A 25,725-nucleotide genomic window follows, 5' to 3' on the forward strand; every position below is an offset into this window, starting at 1 on the left:
AAAGATAGATGATCATATCTGTCCCATTCTGATGGAACTCCATGGGCTCGCCTTGTTCGGCCTGCACTATCTTCTGAGCCAGCTGAATCATTTACAAAGCAGTTACAGCCAGCACCTGCGCTTATCTTGCACATAAGTGCACCATCTCTGACTCTGGGCACACCTGAAACGAGGACAGAATTGGGCTGGAGACTAAGAGGTATGATTTTTTTTTTTTAAAACAAGACAGAAGGCATTTCCAATCTGTACACCCAGGATCTAGAAAACATTTCTGTATCCATAAGGACTGCCCCACTGCTGCTTCAATTTAGGAAAGAGTTGAACATCCATAACACCTCACCTTAATGGAGTAATAGTACACTTCTGCTTCCCAAATCCAGCTACTTTTCCCTTTATTTGTAGACTGCATGCTTATATTTGATCCAGTACAGGGCTCAGTTGCCTTTTAGCAAGGTTTGAAATAGACAGATACCACGTACATACCTGCAGTGTGTACGTTTGAAACTGCCTGATTACAACTGCCATCCTGGAAAAGATAAAGGATCGCTTCACAAGAGCTTCACAAGAACTTCACATGCATTCAGTTGGAACGAGTTCTGCTTATGGGGTATGTATAAGCAACCAGGCAGGCCAGAGAAAATGCTCTGAAGAAATGGTAGTACTTCACCTTCCTTATTTGTCCCGGTATACAGTTTTCCTGTTCCAGAGTATATTTGTTTGTCATCAGTAATAATTATAGGTCTTTTCCATAGTCTTTTCACACTTTTGTATGAACCTGTGGGTATGGTGAAGAAGCAGACAGGGACAATGCGAGATAGGCTGAGGGATTTATTAGCAGCGACCAGTCAGTAATATCGTTGTGGTACGCAGTTCAACAAAAAGAATAGGATCTTCAGGGTCTTGATGTGTTTTGTGCCTTTGTTTCTCTCCTCCTTCCGTCAGAGGGAGAAAGGGGTGGAGCCTTCAAGTGTCCGGTGTCCCGTTTAGGACGGCCTAGCTCCGCAAGGCATATCAGGGATCACAACACCCAGTGCCCACAACATAGGGGAAGAAAAGAAAATAAATACCCTGTAAGAAGGTGGTCCTGTCCACTTATAAACGAAAGGGATCGGGGAGTGCAGGGAGTAGTCACCCGGGACCGACACCAGTGAGCGTGCGCAGCTTCTGCAATTGTCCGAGCAGCCCCTTTGGTAGCTAGTTTTCCCCACCCATGTCGGGTTTTGTAGTCCCAGCATCCATTCCCCATGCAAGCCTGAAGCAGCTCCGTACCTTGTTAAGCCACGTCCCTCCAGGGGCGTGGCTGGCTTCCTCGTGGTACCGGATAGGGTCCGGCTCCCACACAGGGTCGTGGTGGGTGGAGACTGCCTCTTCTTCCGATTCCGGCACCGTCTTGACTGCGCCCTCAGTTCCGGCCAGAAGCGTCGAACCCGGGGGCAGAAAGAAGGTTTCGGCTCTCCTGACGTTCTCTTCCGACTTGGGTACCTCCGTCCTGCAGGTTCCTGTCAAAGCTGCTTCCTGGAACGCCTCTTCATTTTTATCCAAGCCGGGACTCCCGATGCGATCATGTGACTAGAGCAAGGACGCGTTGTAGTTGTGTCCTTAAAGTGGTAGGACCAGCTATCCTTGGAGGCAGGAGCCTGGAGATGGAGGGAATAGGGAGAGAGGTAAGGGGAGTCCGATTCAGGCCCTGAGGGTGGAATGTCGATCCGGGATGGTAGCGCCTCCTCACAAAACAATTTTTATTGTTTTTCTTAAAGACAGTATAAAAAGCAGTGTTACACTGGGCAGAGTAAAGGATAAAGACTGCAAGAAGGTGAAATTCTCCTAGATATCGGTTACATTTTCACATCCATGGACTCCATTTGCATATTTACATTTGAACATGGCCTAATAGTCCCTTCGTGGTCCAATATTTACTCCATATGGGAGCAGTGATTCATGCCTCCAAGCCATTCCCCTATGATGGATGAGCTGTCTGATCTCCATCGTCTTGAAGTATGTTGCTTGGTTAGCAGTAAGCCAGTTGCAGTGTACCGGCACTTCAGAAGCATCTATGCTCTACATCACGGGTACTCATAGTATGGCCCGCGGGCCGCCAGCGGCCCGGCATGCCTTCCTTGGCGGCCCGCGGACCTTGCAGACCTTGTACCTGTGTTTTAAAAAAAAAAATAATAATTAAAGAGTGTCCGCAAACACCGCTGCAGCAGCGCGGACTCCGAGACATTCTGTTCTGTTCTGTTGGGGCCGGGCAATTCCGGCAATAGTCAGAGTGGAGATGCAGGGGCGCTAAGAAGAGGTGAAATACAACAAAGCCTCATTAACAAGTAATTGGTCTTTTAAAGACCTGTGAAGTACTCTGGTGCGGCTGTGTGTGTGTGCCCCCGGAAGCTGTCTCACCCCGGGCTGCCACACGCTCGGGTGAGGTGACAGAGGGAGGGTGACAGAGGGAGGGTGACAGAGGGAGGGTGACAGAGAGAGAGGGAGACGGAGACAGAGGGCCGGAGGCAGAGAGGGCCGGAGGCAGAGAGGGCCGGAGGCGGAGAGGGCCGGAGGCGGAGAGGGCCGGAGGCGGAGAGGGCCGGAGGCGGAGAGGGCCGGAGGCGGAGGGGGCCGGAGGCGGAGAGGGCCGGAGGCGGAGAGGGCCGGAGGCGGAGAGGGCCGGAGGCGGAGAGGGCCGGAGGCGGAGAGGGCCAGAGGCGGAGAGGGCCGGAGGCGGAGAGGGCCGCAGGCAGAGAGGACCGGAGGCAGAGAGGGCCGGAGACAGACAGAGGGAGACAGACAGAGGGAGGAGGGCGACGGAGGGAGACAGAGCGAGGGAAACAGAGGGAGGGAGACAGACAGAGGGACGGAGACAGAGGGTGACAGACAGAGGGAGACAGACAGATGGAGACAGACAGGGAGGAGGGCGACAGAGGGTTGGAGACAGATAGAGAGAGACAGAGGGAGGTAGACAGATAGAGAGAGAGACAGAGGGAGGGAGACAGACCGAGAGAGAGAGTGAGGGAGACAGGGAGAGAGAGAGAGGGAGACAGAGAGCTAGAGAGAGGGAGGGAGACCGAGAGCTAGAGAGAGAGAGATGTGTGTATGCCTAGTGGCTCAGTGGACGAAGGCGTCCGCTGCAGGGGCCTGTGTTCAACCTCAAGGTCACAGTTTTGTTTTTTGCTCTAGCCCCGCCACCCTCCCCCCACTGACCCCGCCCCCACTGATGCGGCACTCGGCCACAAACCACACTGTAAATTTGGCCCGCGAGAGAAAGTTTGTGAGTACCCATGCTCTACATAATCCCTAGGATCGCTGATTTCGGCAATAACACAACTTTCAAATTATTATACGCTCATGAAAGAAGCTCCCAATCCAATTCTGGCATCTCAGGCTATTTTGGGATTGGCTTCAACCCATCTTCCACAACCATTCAGAAGTGGTGTATATCCTATAAAGACAGCTGAACTGTAACAGACACAATCGAGTTGAAATCAACAACTATTGACAGGCATTTTTTTGCATCTCTCAATTCATTCTCTGTTAAGGACTGAACATCTTGGTCTACCTAAGGTCATTTTTTAATTTTACATTAATCAGATTATTTTCATGTTGATGATTTTTAAATCCTTCCTCTTCTACAGAAAGATCTTTGCACTCCTTCGATGTTAAGCCAGATATACTTTATTATATAGATAAGAGATTGGTAAGGACAAACATATATTTATAAACTATACAGCTGTTCATACAAAGCTAGTCTTTTCTGACAAACTATAGCCAGGAGCAGGTCCTTGTGCCACCTCTCTCGCTGAAGCCCAGCAGGTCTTCCTGACACTGCTGCTCGCTTCCCTCATCCTCGCTGCTACTTGCCGCCACCAGCTGCTCATGCACGCTGAGCCTGCATAGGCAGCCTTGTTGTGTGTTCAACTGCCCATCTGCAGGATGTATAGTTAGCCTTAGTGTGATAGTTAGCCTTAGTGAGAGTTAACTGTTCCTTTGTCAGATTGAGCCTTTATTCCTGTATGCCTTTTTTCTGTTTGTCTGTCCCACCGTGCTGGCCAGCCTGCTGCTCGTTTTCCTGCCGTTTTTAGGAAGCTCCCGCTTCTTGCCACCAAGCACCTCACCCTTCTCCAAGGACCTAATTAATGGAGGCCGCAGCACTTCTGCGCCTGTCGGCTCGTGGAGTGCGCTAGGAACCCTGGCCCCCGTCACCGACAGATACTCCACAGCTGAGTTCCAAGTCATAGGCCCCAGACGCCGGGACAACTGCTGTATCGCATCTCCTTGATCAACGGTAGAACTCTTCACCTGTCGCCGTTGTTATTTCACCTGTACCTCAGGACTCCCTCCCACACAGTATCCTGTGCCACACCGACCCCGCCGCTTGCGGACACCCCAGAACAACTCCAGTGCATCCTGCTCAATGCCCGGTCCCTCTGCAAACCGAAATCTGGGACACCATCACCACCTTCACCCCAACGTGATCTTTATCACAGAGACCTGGCTCAAATCCCTCCTCCACTCCCAGCATCGCCACAGCAACACTTGACAGCTACAAGCTGATACACCAGGACCACACCCACAAACAAGGAGGAGGCGCTGCAATCATCCACAAGGAAACGCTCTCTGCACCTCCACTAAAGACGACACCACAATGATCATGGAACACCTCAACTTCCAACCCCAAACCAATGGCAAGGCTACCATCAGAATCACCCTCGTCTACACACCACCAGGACCACGCTTCTGCAGCACCATTTCCAAATACATTGCTCCTCTCTCAATCGACTCCAAGCACTACATCTTCCTCAGTGACCACGAACTTCCACCTCGACAACACGAAACACACCAACTCGACCAAAACTCCATGAGGGTATGAGCAACATCGGCCTTTCCCAACTGGTCTCCAACCCCACACACAGTGGAGGACACACACTAGACCCAATCTGCACGTCCAGCGACTGGGTAAAATACAGCCATGTCACCGAATTCACCTGGACCGACCACGCCAGGGTCCACTTTAACGTCGCAAACACTACCACAGGGCCCCCAGGCTGTCATCCTCCGAGTAAAGTGATGGTGACCCTATGGAAGGACGCCCCCAGCACCACCCAGTCTGACGCTGCAACCAACCTGGAACAGGCCGTCCAGAAGTTCTCCGCCTGGATCACCAACTGCACCAACAGTTGCCCCTATCAAACCAATGAAAACCAGCTGATCCACCAAACGAACCAATTAGTATACACCAAAACTCAAGACCCTGAAACACAACTGCAAACGACTGGAAAGTAGATGGCGCACCTGGAGAGACCCCATTGACTGAGACACCTTCAAATTAGCCCTCAACAAATACCACCAATGCCTCAAGGACATGAAAGAGATGCCTTGGCATACCACATCAAACAAAGCACCAACCACAACAAGGAGCTCTTCAGCATTGTCCGAGAGTTCTGCCTGTCAGCCACAAGAACATGATCCACCCTTCCCAGGAGCTCTGCGACACCCTGGCAAACTACTTCCGCAACAAGATATCCATCATCTACAGCTATTTCGAACCCCAACCCACTGACCACTACAGCCTCCTCACTCAGACGGACACCACCTTTAACCTCTCGCTAAACGCATGGAACCTACATACCACATAGAACACCAGAGCCATCATGAGCCACTCCAGGGCACCCACGGACCATTGCCCCAACAAATTCTTCAACCTCTGGAGCAAAAAATCAGCATAGAACTCACATCTATCCTCAACACCTCCATCACCACAGCCACTTTCCCCAACAGATGTAAACACACCGAGGTCAGGCCTCTCCTGAAGAAACCCTCCTCCGACTCCAGCGAGCTCAATAACTGCTGTCCCATCTCACTGCTCCTTTTCCCTCCAAAGTCCTCGAAAAAGCCATCAACCGCTAGCTCTCTGACCATCTAGGAAACCATGACCTGCCAGACGTCTCCCAATCCCGCTTCGCGCCAACCACAGCACTGAGGCTGCCCTTATTTCTGCCACTGGTGACATCAGAGCCCTCTTTGATCCGGATTAAAGTGCAGCCCTGATCCTCCTTGAGCTTTTGGCTGCATTCAACACCATATCCTGGGAGTCGTCCTCAAGTGGATCGTATCCTTCCTCACTGGAAGCACCCAGAGAATCCGCCTGCCACCCTTCACCTCTGAGCCTATAAGCATCATCTGCGGTGTTCCTCAAGGCTCATCCTTAAGCCCTACCCTGTTCAACATCTACATAACACCCCCGGCCAACGTCATCAGAACCCATGGACTCAACGCCATAACCTACGCAAACACCCAGCTCATCCTCTCGCTCACGGAAGACTCCTGAACTACCAAAACCAACTTCCACGACGCCTTGATGAGTGAAGTGAATGAAGGCGAACTGCCTAAAACTCAACATGGGCAAGACTTAAGGGCTGATGTTCAGAAACAAGACCTCCCTGTGGTACGAAACCTGGTCGCCTGCAGAACTCGGACCCATACCGACAGACCACGCCTCCAACCTCTGCATCATCTTGGACAACAAACTCAACATGAAATGCCAGTCCAACGCAGTCTCCTCAGCCTACTTCCACACCCTAAGCATAGTCCGAACTATCTTTAGAAGGATCCCTGTCAGCACAAGGAAAGCTATCACTCAAGCCCTAATCACAAATCAGCTAGACTGCGGAAATGGGCTCTATGCTGGATTCACCACCCAACTCCTCAAGATTCTCCAGATGATACAGAATGGATCGGCAGAGTCATCCCCAACCTCCCCAAATGGACCCACTTCATCTCCTACACCTGAAACCTCCACTGGCTCCCAGTTTAGAATAGATGCCAGTTTAAGATGCTGACACGCCCACAAGGCCCTCCACAAGCAGGGTCCGACTTACATTAACCGCCGCCTGAACTTCCATCAGCCTGCACGACACCTGCGATCCGCCTTCCTCACATACTCTCCCTGCATCCGTCTATGCTACAGTAGAGTACGTTCTTTCTCTTACCTTGCCGCCAAGTCCTGGAACGACCTGCCCCTCCACCTATGAACATCTCCCTCTCTCGTGAAATTCAGAAGGGGACTCAAGACCTGGCTCTTCTACAGAACCCAGCAAGGTCACAGCACCTGGATAACCTCAGGGGTGACTAGACATGCTCTATAAGTACTGTAGTATTCCAAAGCTCTTAAAGGCATAGGCTTAGTTTGCACTTAATTATAGTGATTACATTAGGGCTCTATATTCTTCTCTTATTTTCCTCAAAATGTTTTTTTGTACTTGTGTTTTCAGCCACATGTACTGTTATGTTTGCATTTTGATTGATAGGATGTGTTTAAAAAGGTAGTTGATTTGGACTTCTTTGGCCATGTTGTCAATTTGGTTTGGCAAACTGAAAAACATGAAATTTGTTTCATGAATTCAAAGAGAATACCCACTGTGAAGAACTAGAATTGCAAGTAAGTAACATTTCTTTATATTGCACTCTGGGTATTATGAATCAGTGTATGTTTGGGAAGCTTTACTCATTAAAACTCAAACAATCTCACCGTTTTTTTTTTTTGTTTTTAAACGATTTTTCAACTTCACAGTGCAATTAAGCTCATGCTACAAAAGAGAAAAAAATTGCTAGTCAGTAATACAATTTTCAGGTACTGGGAGCATCATTTGATAGAATATTTGCTTTGGAACTAAGGGCCTCATGTAGGTAGCCAAATACCGGCCGGTAACGGCCGATTTTCGGTAATTATACCGTTACCGACCGGTATTTTGGCTTTTGAGATGTAGGGGGAGAATTTCTGTATTCGGAATTTACCGAATCGGTAAAATTACCGATTCGGTAAATTCCGAATACAGAAATGAGATGTAGGGGGACTGTGTGGTGTGTGTGGGGATTCGTTATTTACCACCAACTAATAGTTGGTGGTAAATGACGAATATGTGTGTAAATGCAATATTTTGCCCGTAGATGTGTGCAATGTGGCAGACACACATGCCCTCAGGGCATGTATGTGTGCCACATGTGCACACATGGCCGAATCAGGGGTGCAACAGGGTGTCAATGTGACACCCTGCCACCCTTGCATGTGCTCCCCCATTACCGAATCGGTATTTACCGATTCGGTAATGAGGCATACCTTCCCATCAATGGGAAGGTATGCCTCATTACCGAATCGGTAAATACCGATTCGGTAATTACCGAATTTTTCCGAATCGGTAATATTTACCGACCAATTACCTACATAGCATTTACCACTTCATAAATACCGAATCGGTATGATTCGGTATTTATGAAGTGGTAAATGCCAGCCCACCTACATAAGGCCCTAAATCTTTTAATAGAATAAAAATATCTATTTTTATCCTAAATATATGTTAAAATTAGTGCAATATAAATCCACAGTCCATGCAAATTGCACATATTTAGAGAAGCACTGTAAATCATCTCTAATTATTATTCATGTTATATATTAACATTCATTGTGTTTCAGACAGTTCATGATGTTGTGGAGTCATTTCAGTTCACATGGGGTTGGTTTGTCCAACAAATTGCACTTCCAGGCTATTGTAAAAATATTGAATTTCTGTTTCAATTTCATTTTTCTCCTTTTCAATATCAGTGTATCTGCCCAACCAACGCATTTCATCTATTAAAAGGACTTCATCAGAGATCAATTCTGCATAACATAACTAATTGTTTTCTTCAACATGAAAATTCCTAATGGCAGTGTCCCATCCTTAGATATTATTTATAGACGTGGAATAGGGTTCGTGATTCACGCTACTCCAACTGTTGGCAAACAGATGAAACCCGTTGGCTGGGCTGATAGATTTGTATCGAAAAGTGGAAAAACGAAATGCTTGGTCCTTAAAGGAGTTCTTTGGCAGTTGTACTTTGGGAGTTAAGCTCCATAATTGTGTTATTTTTGTGGCACTAAACTGTGCGGTGGGTTAGGATCATTACTGCTGGAGGCATCAGATTCCTTGCTAACTGTAGGTAGAATTAACCACTGCTCAGATATTCTTATTCATGTAAGACAAGGATGTGGACATAAATACACTAATGACATGTCCTATATATTTTTCGAAGCAAACGCCATTTAATTCAATAACAATTGTATTGTGAAACAAGTCATATAATTGATGAACATATTGAGATTTCTTTTCTTTCTTTCAGTGTGTTGATTTATTTTTATTTTCCAGATAATCTTTTTTCAGCCAACACGTGTTTCATCGTGTATTGGGAAATATCCCAACGACTTAATCAGGGCAGAAAGTAATACAAATATCACCATTTGTTTCATGATATTTTGACACAATATACATGTGATTGATTACAATGCATGCTCATTAAAACACCAAAAGTTGGAGCACCATTGAAATCCGCATGCATGTTGATTATCGTTAACAGCGTGGAAAACCCTATCAAAACAAATCTCGAAGTTGAAGTAACTGTTAAGAAGAGGAACCACAAAGTCTAGTGCAGGGTGGTTACATGTGCACTGTTTAGAGCTCATGCACGTGAGCAAAGCTACTGACACAAGTGTAAGGCATGTGACAACGTGGATTATGCTAATCTTTTTTCTTAAAGCCCAGAATTGCATAAATAGGACAGATACGTCTCTGTCCAAAACCAGCTTGTATTGTGGCTGCTAAATGTGACAAAATAATACCTGGTCTGGTGCAAGGTTCCGCGATCAGACCTGTATAAATTAGAGGAGTTGCAACGGGAAGGGGCACATGGGCCATGAGTTTACAGACTGCAGAAGAAAACACTGTATGTCAGGGGCTTAACCCCTTGAGTGCCCCGCCCTTTCCCCGCCCTGTGCCGGCCCTTTCATTAGCGGGCGGGGTTCATGACGAGATAGTCTCGTCATGGGCACAGCGCAACCGCGGCCCATGACGAGACCATCTCGTCATGGGCACTCAAGAGGTTAACTCCTAACTGTATGTCTCCGCAAAGGAGGAAGATAAATCCGGTATACGGTAGTTTGTCGAAGTCTAATGTATCATAATCCCACAATGTCCACTGTCGTCATGGGATGGTTTTCCCACTGTGTAAATGAATAATACACCACTGAGTAAAGACATGCCATATACCTGAAATTTAAATATTGAAGCTGAGATAGTGTCAAACTTACCTGATAAGCGGCCAGTACAGCACCCAAAAAAGTGAATATGTGGCAGGAAATTACTCTGCCCCTCGTTCCGTGCTCAGTAAGCGGAATAGTCCCTGTAAGGGAAAATAATGCCTGAATAAGAGGCAAAGAAATATCTATCATTGCAACCGTATAATAGCTCATTCTTAATAATGGCAAGTGAAGTATAGATAGTATGAGAAGACATCTTGTCCAAAATTGAAATAACGATAATAATATCGAGGGCATAAATGATCGTGATACCAGAGTACGCAGAATCACGGCACTGCGGTTAGATGCAGAAACTAAATACGGCCAAATTGAATGCAGGAGGAACGGAACACAAACACCTAGTCCTGCCAGTCTTCGTTACTGTCACTTCGGTTCCGTGCACCCACAGCTAGCCGAAAGGATATTAGTATAATGTGCCTTACAGTGCAGGTAAAAACAGAGTGTCAGTGTAGATAAAGATTGGGATATAATTACAAGTATTTTTAATTATATCCCAATCTTTATCTTCACTTAGTCAGGCATTATTTTCCCTTACAGGGACTATTCAGCTTACTGAACCCGGAACGAGGGACAGATTAATTTCCTGCCACCATATTAATTTTTAGGTTGAGCCTGAGCCAGCGCGCATGCGCTGCTCTGCAAGGCTTCTTGTAAGCACTCTAAAGTACTTTGTGTGGGTCTGACTCCCCCCACGCATGTTGTTGGCTTTTGCATGTGTCTTTCAATAATGAAAGCACGCACATGGCTAAAGGTGAGCGCATGTCCCACCTTTTTTTTTTTATGTTCACTCCCACGGCGTTTTGCTCTTGGGAGCGAGCAGCCGCGCGCAGGGTGGCAGCTGCATTCCTCGTGGATCAGGTTACACACAACGCGCCGTGCTTTCCCTTTTGCTGGTTGCTCTTGAAATACATTTTAGCATTGTCAGTGAGGGTTAATTTCATTCTAGTGCTTTCGCTTTTGCTTGTTGCTCTTGAAATACGTTTTAGCATTGTCAGTGAGGGTTAATTTCATTCCAGATGTGTTGTGGTTAGGCTGATCTTCGTATTCTTGTTGCTGGTCTCACAGTTCTAAATGAACCCAACTTGCTCTCAGAAAATAAGTTCTAATGTGTTTCTTTATTTCAAATACTTTATAAAAAATTGAATTCTTTATCTTCATTTATATTTTTTATGTGTCTTTTATTCTACCTGTAGTCTACAATTATCCTATTGAAAACGAACTCATTAGAAAGTGAGCAAGTTTTCCATATTTCTTTCTCAAACCCCTATCAGCCCGTCACCAGTTGCATAAATCTCACAACCAGAAGGATGTGGCGAGTGGTGATGTTATCAACCGCAGGCTATTTCTTCCGGATTGTGAAACCGGGCTCTCCATGAGTCTACACTTGTTACACTGAAGCTCCTTTCCTGCTTTTCACATCAGAGGTATGTTTTCATACAGATTTGGTTGCTATGTCAAAACAGAGGCCCTACTAATGAGGTCAATCAATAATGGCTTGGTGCAGGCGGAAACTCCAACAAATTCCGCTGCACTTCGTAAACCTTTTCAAACTCCAGTGTTTATTTTAAAGACTCTTAATCGCACTGCCGCTTTTCGACCTCAAAAGGGTCTTTGTCACGGTAAGTCAGTGCTTTCTCGGTTACTTCTTTTATACAACCAACCCATCCTGCCACTGGGGTATCTAGTAAAATGTAAGCAGTATAAAAACAATGTAAAATGGTGACTATTTTTTATACATTTATGGGCTATTCACGTAGATATCCTTACAACGTGATATGTTCCATCAGAATGAGAGATTATACCACCTTGACATAGAATCACAATTACCATTGCCCCCTGCATTCTGTAGAGAGAGAACTAAATGAACAAGTATTATGAAAACTTTACTACCCACAGGCAGGCACTATGTGAAACTCGCTCTGTCTTCAGCCTCAGCTCCAGAAGTCTCAATCATGGCCTGTTATAACCACGCACCTACAACAAGCTGTCACACAGACACCTAGAGGCCAGTTGACAATATACAAGAGTAATATGATGAACAGAAAAAAACTATAGATACACAACATCCTGGAAAACTGAAACACTCTTAGGAAATGTAAGGATAAAGGAAATCATGTAGAATGGAAACAAAATTGTATCTCTGACATGGAGTATCTAATACTTTTTACAGCCATTGTTCATAAATTGAACAGTGTCTTGCCTGTAAATTTAAGGAACGGATTATAGGGCCCGAGAGGGACTCATTTCAATGTCAGTTTATAGGTTGAACCTGGGCAGCGCTGGCGCTGCTTTGCGGCATGCTGTATTGGAGTATGGAATAGAAGACCTGCCCACTCTCCGCTCATATTGGTCATTGGCTTGTGTGATTGTCCTTCGAAAATTCTTTCAACTGATTTGTTAATAGGCTTGTTAGTCCCTCCTTAGTACCACCTTGTCTTCTTTTGTAACCTCCCATGAGGACTGGCCCTTTTACTTTGGTGTTACATGGTACATCCTTTTTAGACCATAAGCACTATTTTCTTTAATGATTTGATTTTGATTTGAGATTGTACTTATAAAGCGCGCTATCACTCCGCGAGGAGTATCTTGGCGCTAACGTCATATGGTGAAAACACAGAATGTTGACTTAATGAGAGTAGTTAGATTAGAGCAAAACAACAGTCGTCCGAAATACCATAGATCCAGGTTTTAAGAACTTTCCTAAATGAGAGTTCAGTATTACAGAGTTTGAGCTGGGCTGGCAACTTATTCCATGCTCTGGCACCCAAAAATGCTAGGGTTCTTGCGCCTTTTAGTTTGTATCTATAGTTGGGTAATTTAAGAAGGTTTGCCGAGGAAGATCTGAGTGGCCTAGTGGTAGTGTAAGGAGTAACACGTGCCGACAAAAATTTGGGACCAACCTTCATCTTTGCCCTAAATGTAACAAGAAGAATCTTACAAAGAATTATTTTGTGGACCGGGAGCCAATGGAGTTTATTCAAGGCGGCAGACACTGAGGATTTTCTGGGAAGTTTAAGTACCAGGCGGGCTGCCGCATGTTGTACCACTTGAAACTTCTTTAAGACTGATCTATTGACTCCAGCCAGTAGCCCGTTACAGTAGGCCATACGAGAAAGTATCCGGGCCACTGCTACGGACTTTCTAGCAGACAAAGGGAGAAACCTGAAGAATTTTTTTAAGGTTTTGATTAGGCCAAAGCACATTCCTGCGACTGCTTTGGTATGAGGAAGAAAGGAGAGGGAGTTATCAAATTGGACTCCTAGATTCTTGGCTACCTTGACCACCTCAGGTGGTGGAGGTGCCCCATCGGGCCACCACTTAGACGGGTGGAAAGAAGTGTCCATCCCTATGGGGAGAATCTCTGTTTTATCAGTATTACACTTCAAATGTTTAGTCGACATCCATTGAAGGACCGCAGTTAAACAAGCTTTAAAATTCATTTCAGCTTGCGTGGAGTCGTTCTCCAAAGAGATAATCATTTGAGTGTCATCTGCATATGATAGAACCTCAACCCAGAAGGAGCTAATCAGAGTGATAAGAGGAGCCACATAAACATTGAAAAGTAGTGGGCTTAGGGAAGATCCCTGGGGGACTCCTGCTGAAATGGGTCGTTCGGAAGAGAGGAAAGGGCCAAGGGGAATTGCCTGTCTCTGCGAAGTAAGGAAGGATTTAATCCATCTCAGCACCATACCTGAGATGCCGCTGCATTCGAGACGCCTCAAAAGAATGTCATGAGAGATCGTGTCGAATGCAGCTGACAAATCCAGCAGAATCAGCACCCCCTTCCTACCTCTATCTGCAATCATTTTCAGGGAATCAGAAACTTCGATAAGGGCTGACTCCGTGGAATGTTTGGGCCGGAAACCCGCTTGGCATGGGTGAAAAATCTGTTGCTCTTCCATAAATTTTGTAAGTTCCTTTGAAACAAAAGTTTCCGTGATTTTATCCAAGGTTGGAAGAAGTGAAATAGGGCGGAGATTAGAGAGCACAGCTGAATCAATGTGTTGTTTTTTTTTTAGCGGTTTGACCAGTGCCAACTTCCAATCTGCTGGGACAATGCCGAGCTAAGAGACAAATCTGATTGATCATGGGGTTTGCTACCTCTGCCAGTTTGTGGAGGACAGATGGAGGACAGGCATCCAACGGAGATCCAGATTTGCATTTTTTCATAGCCATGAGAGTCATGTCTAGTGATACCGGTGTGAATGCAACAATAGAGGCAGAGCTACTCGTCGGAAGGGATTCAAGGGTACAATTGGCGGCTGGAAAAATTTTCTGAATTGTGAGGATTTTTTCCTCAAAAAACAGAGAGATCTGATGTTGCCGTTACCACTTTTATGACCACTTCGCTCAATCCACAGGAGCGACGAGAATGCCCCACACTCCCAAAGCCCTTCCCTGGGTGAGCCCTATGCAAAAGAATACACACCCACAGGAGAACCCTCGGAGATGTGGGGCGGAAATGTGAAGGCAGCTACACTTCGGAACCCCCAGTTGGTTGTAGTCTGAAGGAACAGGATGACACAACCTACAGAGGAAAGAATGAAGAGACGTTAAAGATATCAGTCCCTCTCTACGTTTGAGACCCACCCACCTCGGTTAATTACTTAATGCTGGCGTTATGTCTGATACACAAAAACAATGTCCCTTACCAACTGACATCTCCTTTAAGGCCTAGGGTGATCTGGAGGACACAGCAGGCATCCGCAGGTAAGACTTCTAACAGCGTGCACACACAGGAACCACCAGCGTGGACTTGAAACAGGCATCAAAAGGTAAGCCTCTAACAGAGTGCACAAGGAACAACTAGCATGGGCTTTAACAAAAGGCAACACTGCCACACTAAGAATATAACTGGATGCCTCTGAGGGTAATGAGCAACAGCAGTTTATAACAACAATAGAATCCAAGTAGGGCGTAGGGAAAATAGACCCTGCTGATGTCACACACAAGACGGAAACATAAATACACAGGAAACTCCTGCAAATCTGGAGCGCACAACACTCGCTGTACTATTTCAGTGGCAAGGGACAAAAGAAACACGACCTCTATCTGGGTAAGATTACAGTCGGCTAATTTTAGGAACAGTGAACGCCAAAACTGCGCTCTCCTATGTCTGTACAGAGAACGGGGAGAAGACACGGCAGAGGGAGAGATCAGAGGCTCACCAGGAAGGCGGGGCGGCAAACAAACGCGGATCTCCAAAGCAACCCGGTTCGTAAGCAACCGCAGTAAATTCTCACTGAAGGGGAAAGCCTCACCCAAACATACACGGGACCACACGGGATCAAGCGAAGGCAGCACTAGAACCAACAGGAACAACAACTTCGCAAGAAATAAAGGGGGCGTGGACTAGGGTCGGAACTCCGAAAGCCAAGCACCGGCTTCGAGTTACATCCGGGTTTATATGGAGGCAACTAACAAGACTCCACCTCCTCAAGGGACCGTCATAAAATTATGTATCAGCAAAAGACCAGCAACCGATTCTTTACTTGCCAGTCAATCCCTAAGAAAGAATCGCGCAAGAACCTCTACCTCTAACAGTTCTCCCACCCAAAGGCCGACTGACAGGGCGAAGTTTAGTAGGGTGGAGGGCATGAAACCTTCGGACCAAAACAGGGGCATGTACATTTTCAGCCGGTTCCCAAGAGCAATCTTCAGGAGAATAGCCCACCCAGTCGATTAAATACTGTAATTTACCCCTATAGCTACGGGAATCCAAGACTCTATTTACTTCGTATTCCGTGTCCCCACCCACTAGGATAGGAGGAGGAGGCTGTTCAGGATTCAGAGAGGGTTTGTATGCTTTGAGTAAGGAGGTGTGGAATACAGGATGAATCTGCATGTCTTCGGGTAACTCAAGTTTTATTGACACAGGAGTGATAATCTTTAGGATTTTATACGGACCCACATAACGAGGGTGTAACTTTTTTGGACCCCCTAACCTTAAATTCTTGGTGGACAACCAGACCTGATCGCCTACTTGATAATCGGGAGCAGGTTTGCGATGTTTGTCAGATTGTGTCTTCATAGCTTCCTTGGTCTTTTGTAATTCTCTGGTGGCAATTTCCCATATCTCCAATAGGGTGTCATGATGTTGTTGGACAGCAGGAATATGATCTAAATGACTGGGTACTGAGAAAGGAAGAAATCTAGGATGATGTGCATGTGCAAAAAAGAAGGGAGATATCCCTGTAGAGGAATGTGTAGAATTGTTGTATGCGAATTCAGCTAAGGACAGAGCAAGTTTTATAGCCAGGAGTTCCCTTTCTCCGATAGTATAATTCTGTTCTGCAGGGAGAATGGTTTTAGAAAAATATGCAACAGGATGTAATCTACCAGTTGCGGGATTTCGTTGAGATAAGACACCACCTACTGCATATTGGGACGCGTCAGCCTCTACATAGTAAGGTTGTGTGCTGTCGGCATGCCTAATGATAGGCGCTGTAGTGAACCTACTAGTTAAAAAACAGGTGGTTGTTGGAACCCTATCACTGACTCCCACAATCTTATGGCAAGGAATGAGAGGAGGGGGTTCACAATTCTTTTGTCAGCTCCCAAACGAGAAAGTGCATCCGCTTTCCCTTGTTGTGGTCCGGGACGATAGGTAATTACAAAATCATATTCACTGAAAAATAAAACCCATCTCATTTGTCTTGGTGTTAAGGCTTTAGCGGATTTGAAGAACTGTAAGTTACGATGGTCTGTGTAAATTGTCACTGTATGTGGAGAACCCAATAAATAATGTCTCCATTCTTGAAAAGCAAGTTTTATAGCCAGGAGTTCCCTTTCTCCGATAGTATAATTCTGTTCTGCAGGGAGAATGGTTTTAGAAAAATATGCAACAGGATGTAATCTACCAGTTGCGGGATTTCGTTGAGATAAGACACCACCTACTGCATATTGGGACGCGTCAGCCTCTACATAGTAAGGTTGTGTGCTGTCGGCATGCCTAATGATAGGCGCTGTAGTGAACCTACTCTTTAGCTGAGAAAATGCCTCTTCCGCCTCAGCGGACCAATGAAAGATAGCACCTTTACGTAACAATTTGGTAATGGGAGCAATCAAGTCTGAAAAATGATCAATAAAGCGTCTATAAAAATTCGCAAATCCTATGAAGGATTGGACCTCCTTTACAGTAGATGGACTAGGCCAATGGATCAACGCCTCTATCTTTTTTGGATCCATATGTATTCCTTCAGGGGAAATGACGAATCCTAAAAAGTCTACTTTCTTTGTGTGGAAGGTGCTTTTATCCAATTTCGCGAATAAATGATTTTCCTTCAATTTTACCAAGATCTTTTTCACATGTTCCTCATGTTCTTGTTCTGAATTAGAAAAAATCAGGATATCATCTATGTACACTATTACGAAGAGATCCAAATATTCACGCAGTATGTCGTTTATGAAAAATTGAAAGGCAGCGGGGGCATTGCAAAGACCAAAAGGCATGACGCAGTATTCGAAGAGACCGAATTTAGTTCTAAAAGCGGTCTTACATTCGTCTCCCTCCTTGACTCGTATCAAGTGATACGCCCCTCTTAGATCGAGTTTGGTAAATATTGGGGCTCCTCTCACTTGATCCAATAGGACCGAAATGAGGGGTAACGGATATTTATTTTTTATGGTCACTTTGTTTAAGGCGCGATAATCTAGGCACGCTCTTAACCCTCCTTCACGTTTAGGGATGAAGAAGAGAGGGGATGACACAGGAGAGGTGGAGTGTCTGATAAACCCCTTCTCTAACATCTCCGAGATGTATTGTTGGAGATATTCTGTCTCAGGTTCAGTTAAGGCATATACGCGACTCACTGGCAAATCGGCCCCAGGACTTAAATCAATTCTGCTATCATAACTCCTATGGGGAGGTAAGGCCGAAGCCTTTTCCACGTCAAAAACTTCACGAAATTCACTATACATGGTAGGGAGGCCCCTTTCGGCTGCTTCTATTACACAACACAAAGGGGTATCCCACTCCTGGGCTTCTTGATAGCAATGTAGCATGCAATATGCAGATTTCAAAGTGATTTTCCTTGCATTCCAATCAATATGTGGATTATGAACCTGTAACCAAGGCACCCCAAGTATAGCCCCGAAATTGGGGGTGTCAATTAGATCGAATACTATGTCCTCTGAATGCCCATTGTTACAAACCATAGTCAAAGCAGGAGTGTGGTACGCTATTAACCCAGAGGACAATTCAGTTCCATCCACCGCTCGAATGGGCTCCGGTTTGCTCTTAGGAATAAAAGGTATCTTCAATGTCTGAGCCAAATGTATGTCAAGAAAGTTACCTGTAGCGCCTGAGTCCAGCAGAATGGGTAGTGTCTTGCGACCCTGTGCAGAGACTATCAAAGTAACAGAGATAGTAAAATGGCGAGCTACAGGAGTTCCCTAGTTTCCCTCATGGTACTCAGATTCCTGACAAAGGGCCACCACCTTAGAACTGGGACAGGTCTTGGCAGGACAACTTCTGGCATAATGACCACTTTTGCCACAATATAAACAAAGATTTTGCTTTCGTCGTCTCTCTTTTTCTTCGCTAGTCAATGGATTTCTCATACCGCCGATTTGCATCGGTTCACTTGATTCTTTCTGGTCTTTAATTTCCTTTTTCTCTCCCCTAACCACCCAAAAGCGAGCTGGGGTTCCTCTACATTTATCTCCTTTCCGTTCTGATACCCTGTGATTCAGCTTGACAACTAAATCTATGAAAGCATTACACTCTTCAGGTGGATCTACTATGTGGGAGAGAAGATCTTTCAGATCGTCATTTAATCCTCTATAGAATAAGGACGTCCTTTTGTCCTCTGGCCATTGTGTCTCAATTATTAGTCTATTAAACTCTGTTACATAAGTGATTAGATCTTTGTTCCCTTGTTTCAAGTTAAGTAACTCACTGTCACTAGCTTGTACATAGGCATGCCGAGCAAATAACCCTTTCAACTTATCTTTAAACAGTGTAAAATTATTCAAAAGAGGGTCATTACTCTCCACTAAAGGAACGGCCCAGTTTGCCGCATTACCTCCTAAATAGGAAATCACAAAGGCTACTTTAGCAGCATCATCGGGGAACGCCGAAGCCTTACAAAGAAAATGACGTTGACATTGATTAAGAAAAACGTTAAATTTCGCGCTATCACCGTAAAACCTTTCAGGGACTGCCAACAGGACAGGAATCTGTGTCTGTACGGACACCTGAATAGCTTGGGGATTGAGTGTACTAGTCCCTGGATTTTCGACTGAGGTAGAAGGAAGCGTAAAGCGAGCAGGTTGTATTGTATGTATGTGCGCTTATGTGTTTGTGGTGTTTCTCCTACCACTCTTCTATCGCCTTGCCGATACCTTTCTAACTCGGTGTGGAGATGAAGATTCTCACCTCTAAGTCTCCCTACTTCTCTTTGGAGATCTATAATAGCTACCCCCAACTCCTCTACCGTGGGACTATGCAACTGAGTCTCTGGGGAGGGAGTAGCCCCTTCAGGATTCATCGTCGCTCGGGTGGAACGAATTTGTGGGCTTGGCTTTCTGTTGCCGTTACCACTTGTATGACTTCGCTCAATCCACAGGAGCGACGAGAATGCCCCACACTCCCAAAGCCCTTCCCTGGGTGAGCCCTATGCAAAAGAAAACACACCCACAGGAGAACCCTCGGAGATGTGGGGCGGGAATGTGAAGGCAGCTACACTTCGGAACCCCCAGTTGGTTGTAGTCTGAAGGAACAGGATGACACAACCTACAGAGGAAAGAATGAAGAGACGTTAAAGATATCAGTCCCTCTCTACGTTTGAGACCCACCCACCTCGGTTAATTACTTAATGCTGGCGTTATGTCTGATACACAAAAACAATGTCCCTTACCAACTGACATCTCCTTTAAGGCCTAGGGTGATCTGGAGGACACAGCAGGCATCCGCAGGTAAGACTTCTAACAGCGTGCACACAGGAACCACCAGCGTGGACTTGAAACAGGCATCAAAAGGTAAGCCTCTAACAGAGTGCACAAGGAACAACTAGCGTGGGCTTTAACAAAAGGCAACACTGCCACACTAAGAATAGAACTGGATGCCTCTGAGGTTAATGAGCAATAGCAGTGTATAACAACAATAGAATCCAAGTAGGGCGTAGGGAAAATAGACCCTGCTGATGTCACACACAAGAGGGAAACATAAATACACAGGAAACTCCTGCAAATCTGAGCGCACAACACTCGCTGTACTATTTCAGTGGCAAGGGACAAAAGAAACGCGACCTCTATCTGGGTAAGATTACAGTCGGCTAATTTTAGGAACAGTGAACGCCAAAACTGCGCTCTCCTATGTCTGTACAGAGAACGGGGAGAAGACGCCGAAGCACAGCAGAGGGAGAGATCAGAGGCTCACCAGGAAGGCGGGGCGGCAAACAAACGCGGATCTCCAAAGCAACCCGGTTCGTAAGCAACCGCAGTAAATTCTCACTGAAGGGGAAAGCTTCACCCAAACATACACGGGACCACACGGGATCAAACGAAGGCGAAGGCAGCACTAGAACCAACAGGAACAACAACTTCGCAAGAAACAAAGGGGGCGTGGACTAGGGTCGGAACTCCGAAAGCCAAGCAACGGCTTCGAGTTACATCCGGGTTTATATGGAGGCAACTAACGAGACTCCACCTCCTCAAGGGACCGTCATAAAATTATGTATCAGCAAAAGGCCAGCAACCGATTCTTTACTTGCCAGTCAATCCCCAAGAAAGAACCGCGCAAGAACCTCTACCTCTAACATCTGATCACATAATAACTGAGAGGCAGGCAGCTCTCTTTCCTCCGCCATCGGTGAAGTAAAAGATTTCACAATTTGAAAAATCGACTTCTGATTGTCTTGAGCTGCGTTGATTTTGTTTGTAAAGAATTCCTTTTTTGCCAGTTGAACCTGGGAGAAGTATGCTTTCCTTCCTTCCCTAAAAAATATTTTTTGTTTCTCCATATAACCCTTTCTCCACTGCCACTCCAGTTGCCTGCAATGCAGTCGTGCTTGAGCCAGTTTGGGCGTAAACCAGGGAGTATTTAAATTTTTGGGTTTTAACGGCTTGCTCCTTGTGTCCAAGGGCATAATGGCTTTGCCAATGTTGGTGAGCTAGGACTGAAAAAGGTGAGAATCAGTCTCTGTATTGCCTGTTAAGGAAGGGGCGAAATTTTTAGCCACCATCAGTAAATTAGGATTTTTAACAATCTGTGTCCATGAGGGGCCCTGCTGAGGTTTATTAAAAATGTTCACAATCTGAGTCATTGGAGGCATTGAAATTCTAAGAGGGACAAAAGAGTGATCAGACCAGATTAGGGGAACAGGGGAATCTGCAGTAAGGCAATGTAAATTTGAGCAGATCCCATCGAGAGTATGACCTGCCAAATGGGTGGGGCCACTCACTATTTGCTGTAGTGAGAACAAGTCTAAAATTTGAGAGTAATTATATGTTCCAGATTCAGAGTTATCCTCTAAGTGAAGATTAAAATCGCCTAAAAGCGTAAAATTAGCATATTTGAGCATGAGGTAGCTTAAGGAGTCGTTAAGTGAATTAATGAATTTAGCACTTTGACCAGGAGGCCGATATATAAGAGCACCAGAGAAACACAAAGTGGCATTCAAAGAGAGGCAGAAACCTAAACTTTCCACTTCCAGCAACGCATCCTGTTCAAAGAAAGTGCAGACCAATGAGTCACGTAATATAATAGCCAAACCTCCACCTCTACCCACCGGTCGGTCCTTCCTATGTATAAGATAGCCTGATGGGACAGCGTCCGCAATATCTGGGCTACTCCAGTCCTTAAGCCAAGTCTCTGTTACAAAGAGAATATCTAGTTGAGAATCTAAAATAAGGTCTCTGATGTCTTGGCTATGTTTGCCGATGGAACGTGCATTGATAAGGCCTCCGATGAGAAGACCCCCGTTCCTAACATTGCCAGACCTGGAATATACATTCTGATTAGAAACTCTAGTAGAGAGTACAAATGGGAGGTCTGACAGGCATCTACCACAAGAGCAGGCTCCATAAATGAAATCAGGGTGAAAAAAATGTTGACAAGGAGAGGTCAGATTTAAACTCTTTAGGACCTCAGCCTTGTAAACTATCCTAACAGGTAGAACAGTATGTCCCGTCTTTGTCACGTCCTTGGCGCGGACGGGCGCAAACGGGCTTACTTTTGGCGCGCCTTCGGCACGCCCGCTGCACGCGTCCGGGCCAGCTTGAATATAAATAGCTGCCTGGCGCGAGGATCCCCGTCTCCGCCCCTCCTGGAGGAGCGAACAACCGAGGTACTGATAGGCTAAGGCGTGGGAGGGGAAATATCCGCTTCCCTCCTACTGCAGCCACGGCATGCTTTCCTGCAACATTCGCGCTTTCACTTTCCAAGCAGCCTGGGACAATGGCGGACGCTTCTTTGAATATGTCTCGCATTTACAAGAGTTTGAGCTATTGGCATTGTAAATGACAATGCCTATTCTTTGTGTTAATTAGCAAAACAGATAAATAAAAGGCTTTGTCATTTACAAAACCAATAGCTTAAACTCTCGCAAATGCGAGACCTATTGCATTGCAAATGCTTGTTCTTGGTGCTGTACTGGCTGCTTATCAGGCACGTTTGACACTATCTCAACTTCAATCTTTAAATTTCGGCTATATGACATGCCTGTACTCAGTGTTGTATTATTCATTTATACAGTGGGAATACCATCCCATGATTACACTGTTGTGGTATTATGATACTTTTAACTTCGACAAACTAAACGTATTCCGGATTTATCTTCCTCCTTTGCTGAGACATACAGTTAGGAGGTTAGCCTCTAACGTACAGTGTTTTCTTATGCAGTCTGTAAACTCATGGCCCACGTGCCCCTTCCCTACAATGTCTCTCTTCCTATTGAAACTCCTCTGATTTATACAGGTGTGATAGCTGAACCTTGCACCAGACCAGGTATTATTTTGTTACATTTAGCAGCCACAAAACAGGCTGGTTTTGGACAGAGACATATCTGTCCTATTTATGAAATTCTGGGCTTTAAGGAAAAGATTAGCTTAATCCATGTTGTCACATGCCTGACACTTGTGTCAGTAGCTTTGCTCACGTGCATGAGCTCTAAACAGTGCACATGTAACCACCCTGCACTAGACTGTGAGTGACTTAGCACTGGTTTGTCTTCCTAACAGTTACTTCAACTTCGAGATTTGTTTTGATAGGGTTTTCCACACTGTTAACGATAATCGACATGCACACGGACTTCAATGGTGTTCCAACTCTTGGTGTTTTAATGATCATACATTGTAATCAATCATATGTATATTGTGTCAAAATATCATGAAACAAATGGGGATATTTGTATTACTTTCAGCCCTGGTGAAGTCGTTGAGATATTTCCCAATACACGACGAAACACGTGTTGACTGAAAAAAGATTATCTGGAAGAGAAAAATAAATGACACTGAAAGAAAGAAAATAAATCTCCTATGTAAATAAATAATATGGCTTGTTTCACACTACATTGTTATTGAATTGAATGGCGTGTGCTTCGAAAAATATATAGGATTTGTTCATCAACCTTAGGGTTGTATGGGGGAAGAGCAGGGTGTTTCTCCTCCACCATTGGATGCACCGGAAGCGAAAACCCTGTTGTCTGAATATGCATGTTAATAGTGTATGAGCGCTCGACACCTCATAAAACACCTAGTGCTGTTATTTAATACACTAATGACATGCCTTACACTGCTCTTCATGTCATGCAGTTGTTGGAGTTGAAACTAACAGTGGACGGCCTTGAAAAGGAACGAGACTTCTACTTCAGTAAACTGAGAGACATTGAGCTTATCTGCCAGGAACACGAGAGCGAGAATGCAGGCGTCCTTTCGAAAATCATTGATATACTCTACGCCACAGAGGTCAGTGCTGCGCAGTGCCAAACTGGTAAAATGCAGGTCTTAGACCCTTCCTCCACCGTCTCATTGGAATGTGACCCCACACTTTTACATCAATGACATAAAGTGAGGAATAGTCGAGAGTCTGTGTGCTGAGTCTATAACATGCGTACTAGCTGGTTTGGGTTCATGCTTGTCATTGATGTTCTCTTTTCTTTGTTTAAGTCTCTTCCTACATCTTGAAAACCCTATTTAAATGGGAAACAAATGTTGCTTCCTATATATAATATATAGATTAGGGGTTTTATCTCAAAATGATATGTAAAAATGTTATTTGAGGAAACGTGGCCTAAGAATTAAAAGTTGTTATAGTGGGCTATATTTTAGATGCTATGTATTTACACCATGTGTAGCTGTAGATCACATGCCGAGCACACACTGATGTCTAGTGTTGGGCTTCGGTGACCAGTAGTACCGCCTCTGAATCTCACAAGGCACCAGGCACAGACTCAACTTCAGATGTTTTTCTTCCTCCATTGCACTTAAATGTGCTTCACATGCTCTGTCAACTTTGCAACCAAAAATGTTGAAAATGTCATTACTGGACAAATTTGCAGCATCGAAGTCCACACTAGACAACATAACCAACAAAAACCTCTCCGGTAGCTGTCAAGTTGAGGACCAAAGGAGCAAGTCGTATGAGAAGGACTCTTATGGGGAAACGATATGGCGAACAAGGTTTATGTTTTGCTGTTCCAGCAATAGCAAGTTCTTACGGTCGGGCCACAACAATGTCTGTGACCTCTATTTACAGAGGATTTACAAAGAGACTCCTGATTCGATATGTAACACCTTTCTGCCTTAACAAATGATCCAACAAAAGCAAGGCAATTGGTAAACACATATCCAGTGTCATTGCAGCAACCTCCAGTGGAGCAGTAGCCAAGGATATCAAAGTCTTCCTGTCTGATGATAATAGGGGAAGACCATCCAGTATACTGCTGGAGGACCAAAGGGAGCGGAGTCCTATTTTGATATCCTTCAAAGACTCCAACTCCACATAAGTTGAATCTCCAGGGCCCATGCTGAAACCCACACTCAGGACAAAGACTACATCTTGTTTTTCTGGTTTGACACAATACTTTCAGACTCCGAAATCCGTCCGACCACAAACAGGAACTTCCCTATGGGGTTCAGCCTCGAGAGTCAGTAATTCCTGCAGCGGTACAATTCAGAGAGTGCCTTACCTTATCTAAGGAACTGTCTCTAAAAAAAGGCCCAACACCAGGTACTACTGAAAGGCACAGTCAACGCCAGAGGAAGGCCGGCCTAAAGGTCAGGATTCTTGAAGCCGAGAGGCATCTCAGAGCCAAGAAGAATGTGCAAGCTGAGGTAGCGGCGAAAGTACTATTGATGTCAAAATTGGCTTTGTATCCCCAAAAGGCATCGACACTGAGCCCACTGACTCAAAAGATAGTTTAGAAATGCCAGATGTTAGGCAAAGAACAATGTTCATAGACCCACATACATGCCCTTTGCTGCCAGGCCACTCCTGGAGACCCCAGCCCTTCCAAACAAAAACAAATTTACATATGAGGATGTAGTTTCTGAGGATATTGGGAATTTTCCAATCCCTAAGAAAAAATGGGACACCCCATTTACCTACCCACTACTAATGTCGCCATAGTCCATACACTCCAGTTCGATGACGAAACATGTCATCC

The 25,725-nt window shown here is 45.4% G+C and overlaps 1 protein-coding gene across 7 annotated transcripts in view; it reads left to right on the forward strand.

The window, feature by feature from the left end:
* MAPRE3 (microtubule associated protein RP/EB family member 3) overlaps nt 1–25,725 on the forward strand; it is a 767,705-nt gene that overhangs the window by 632,564 nt on the left and 109,416 nt on the right. For all 7 annotated transcript variants that reach the window (XM_085613228.1, XM_085613226.1, XM_085613230.1 and 4 more), the window contains one exon: nt 23,873–24,025. In XM_085613228.1, the coding sequence (XP_085469354.1) occupies nt 23,873–24,025 (153 nt within the window). The remainder of the gene's footprint in view (nt 1–23,872; nt 24,026–25,725) is intronic.

The sequence above is a fragment of the Triturus cristatus genome, chromosome 6 (assembly GCF_964204655.1).
Source record: "Triturus cristatus chromosome 6, aTriCri1.1, whole genome shotgun sequence".
Taxonomy (NCBI): domain Eukaryota; kingdom Metazoa; phylum Chordata; class Amphibia; order Caudata; family Salamandridae; genus Triturus; species Triturus cristatus.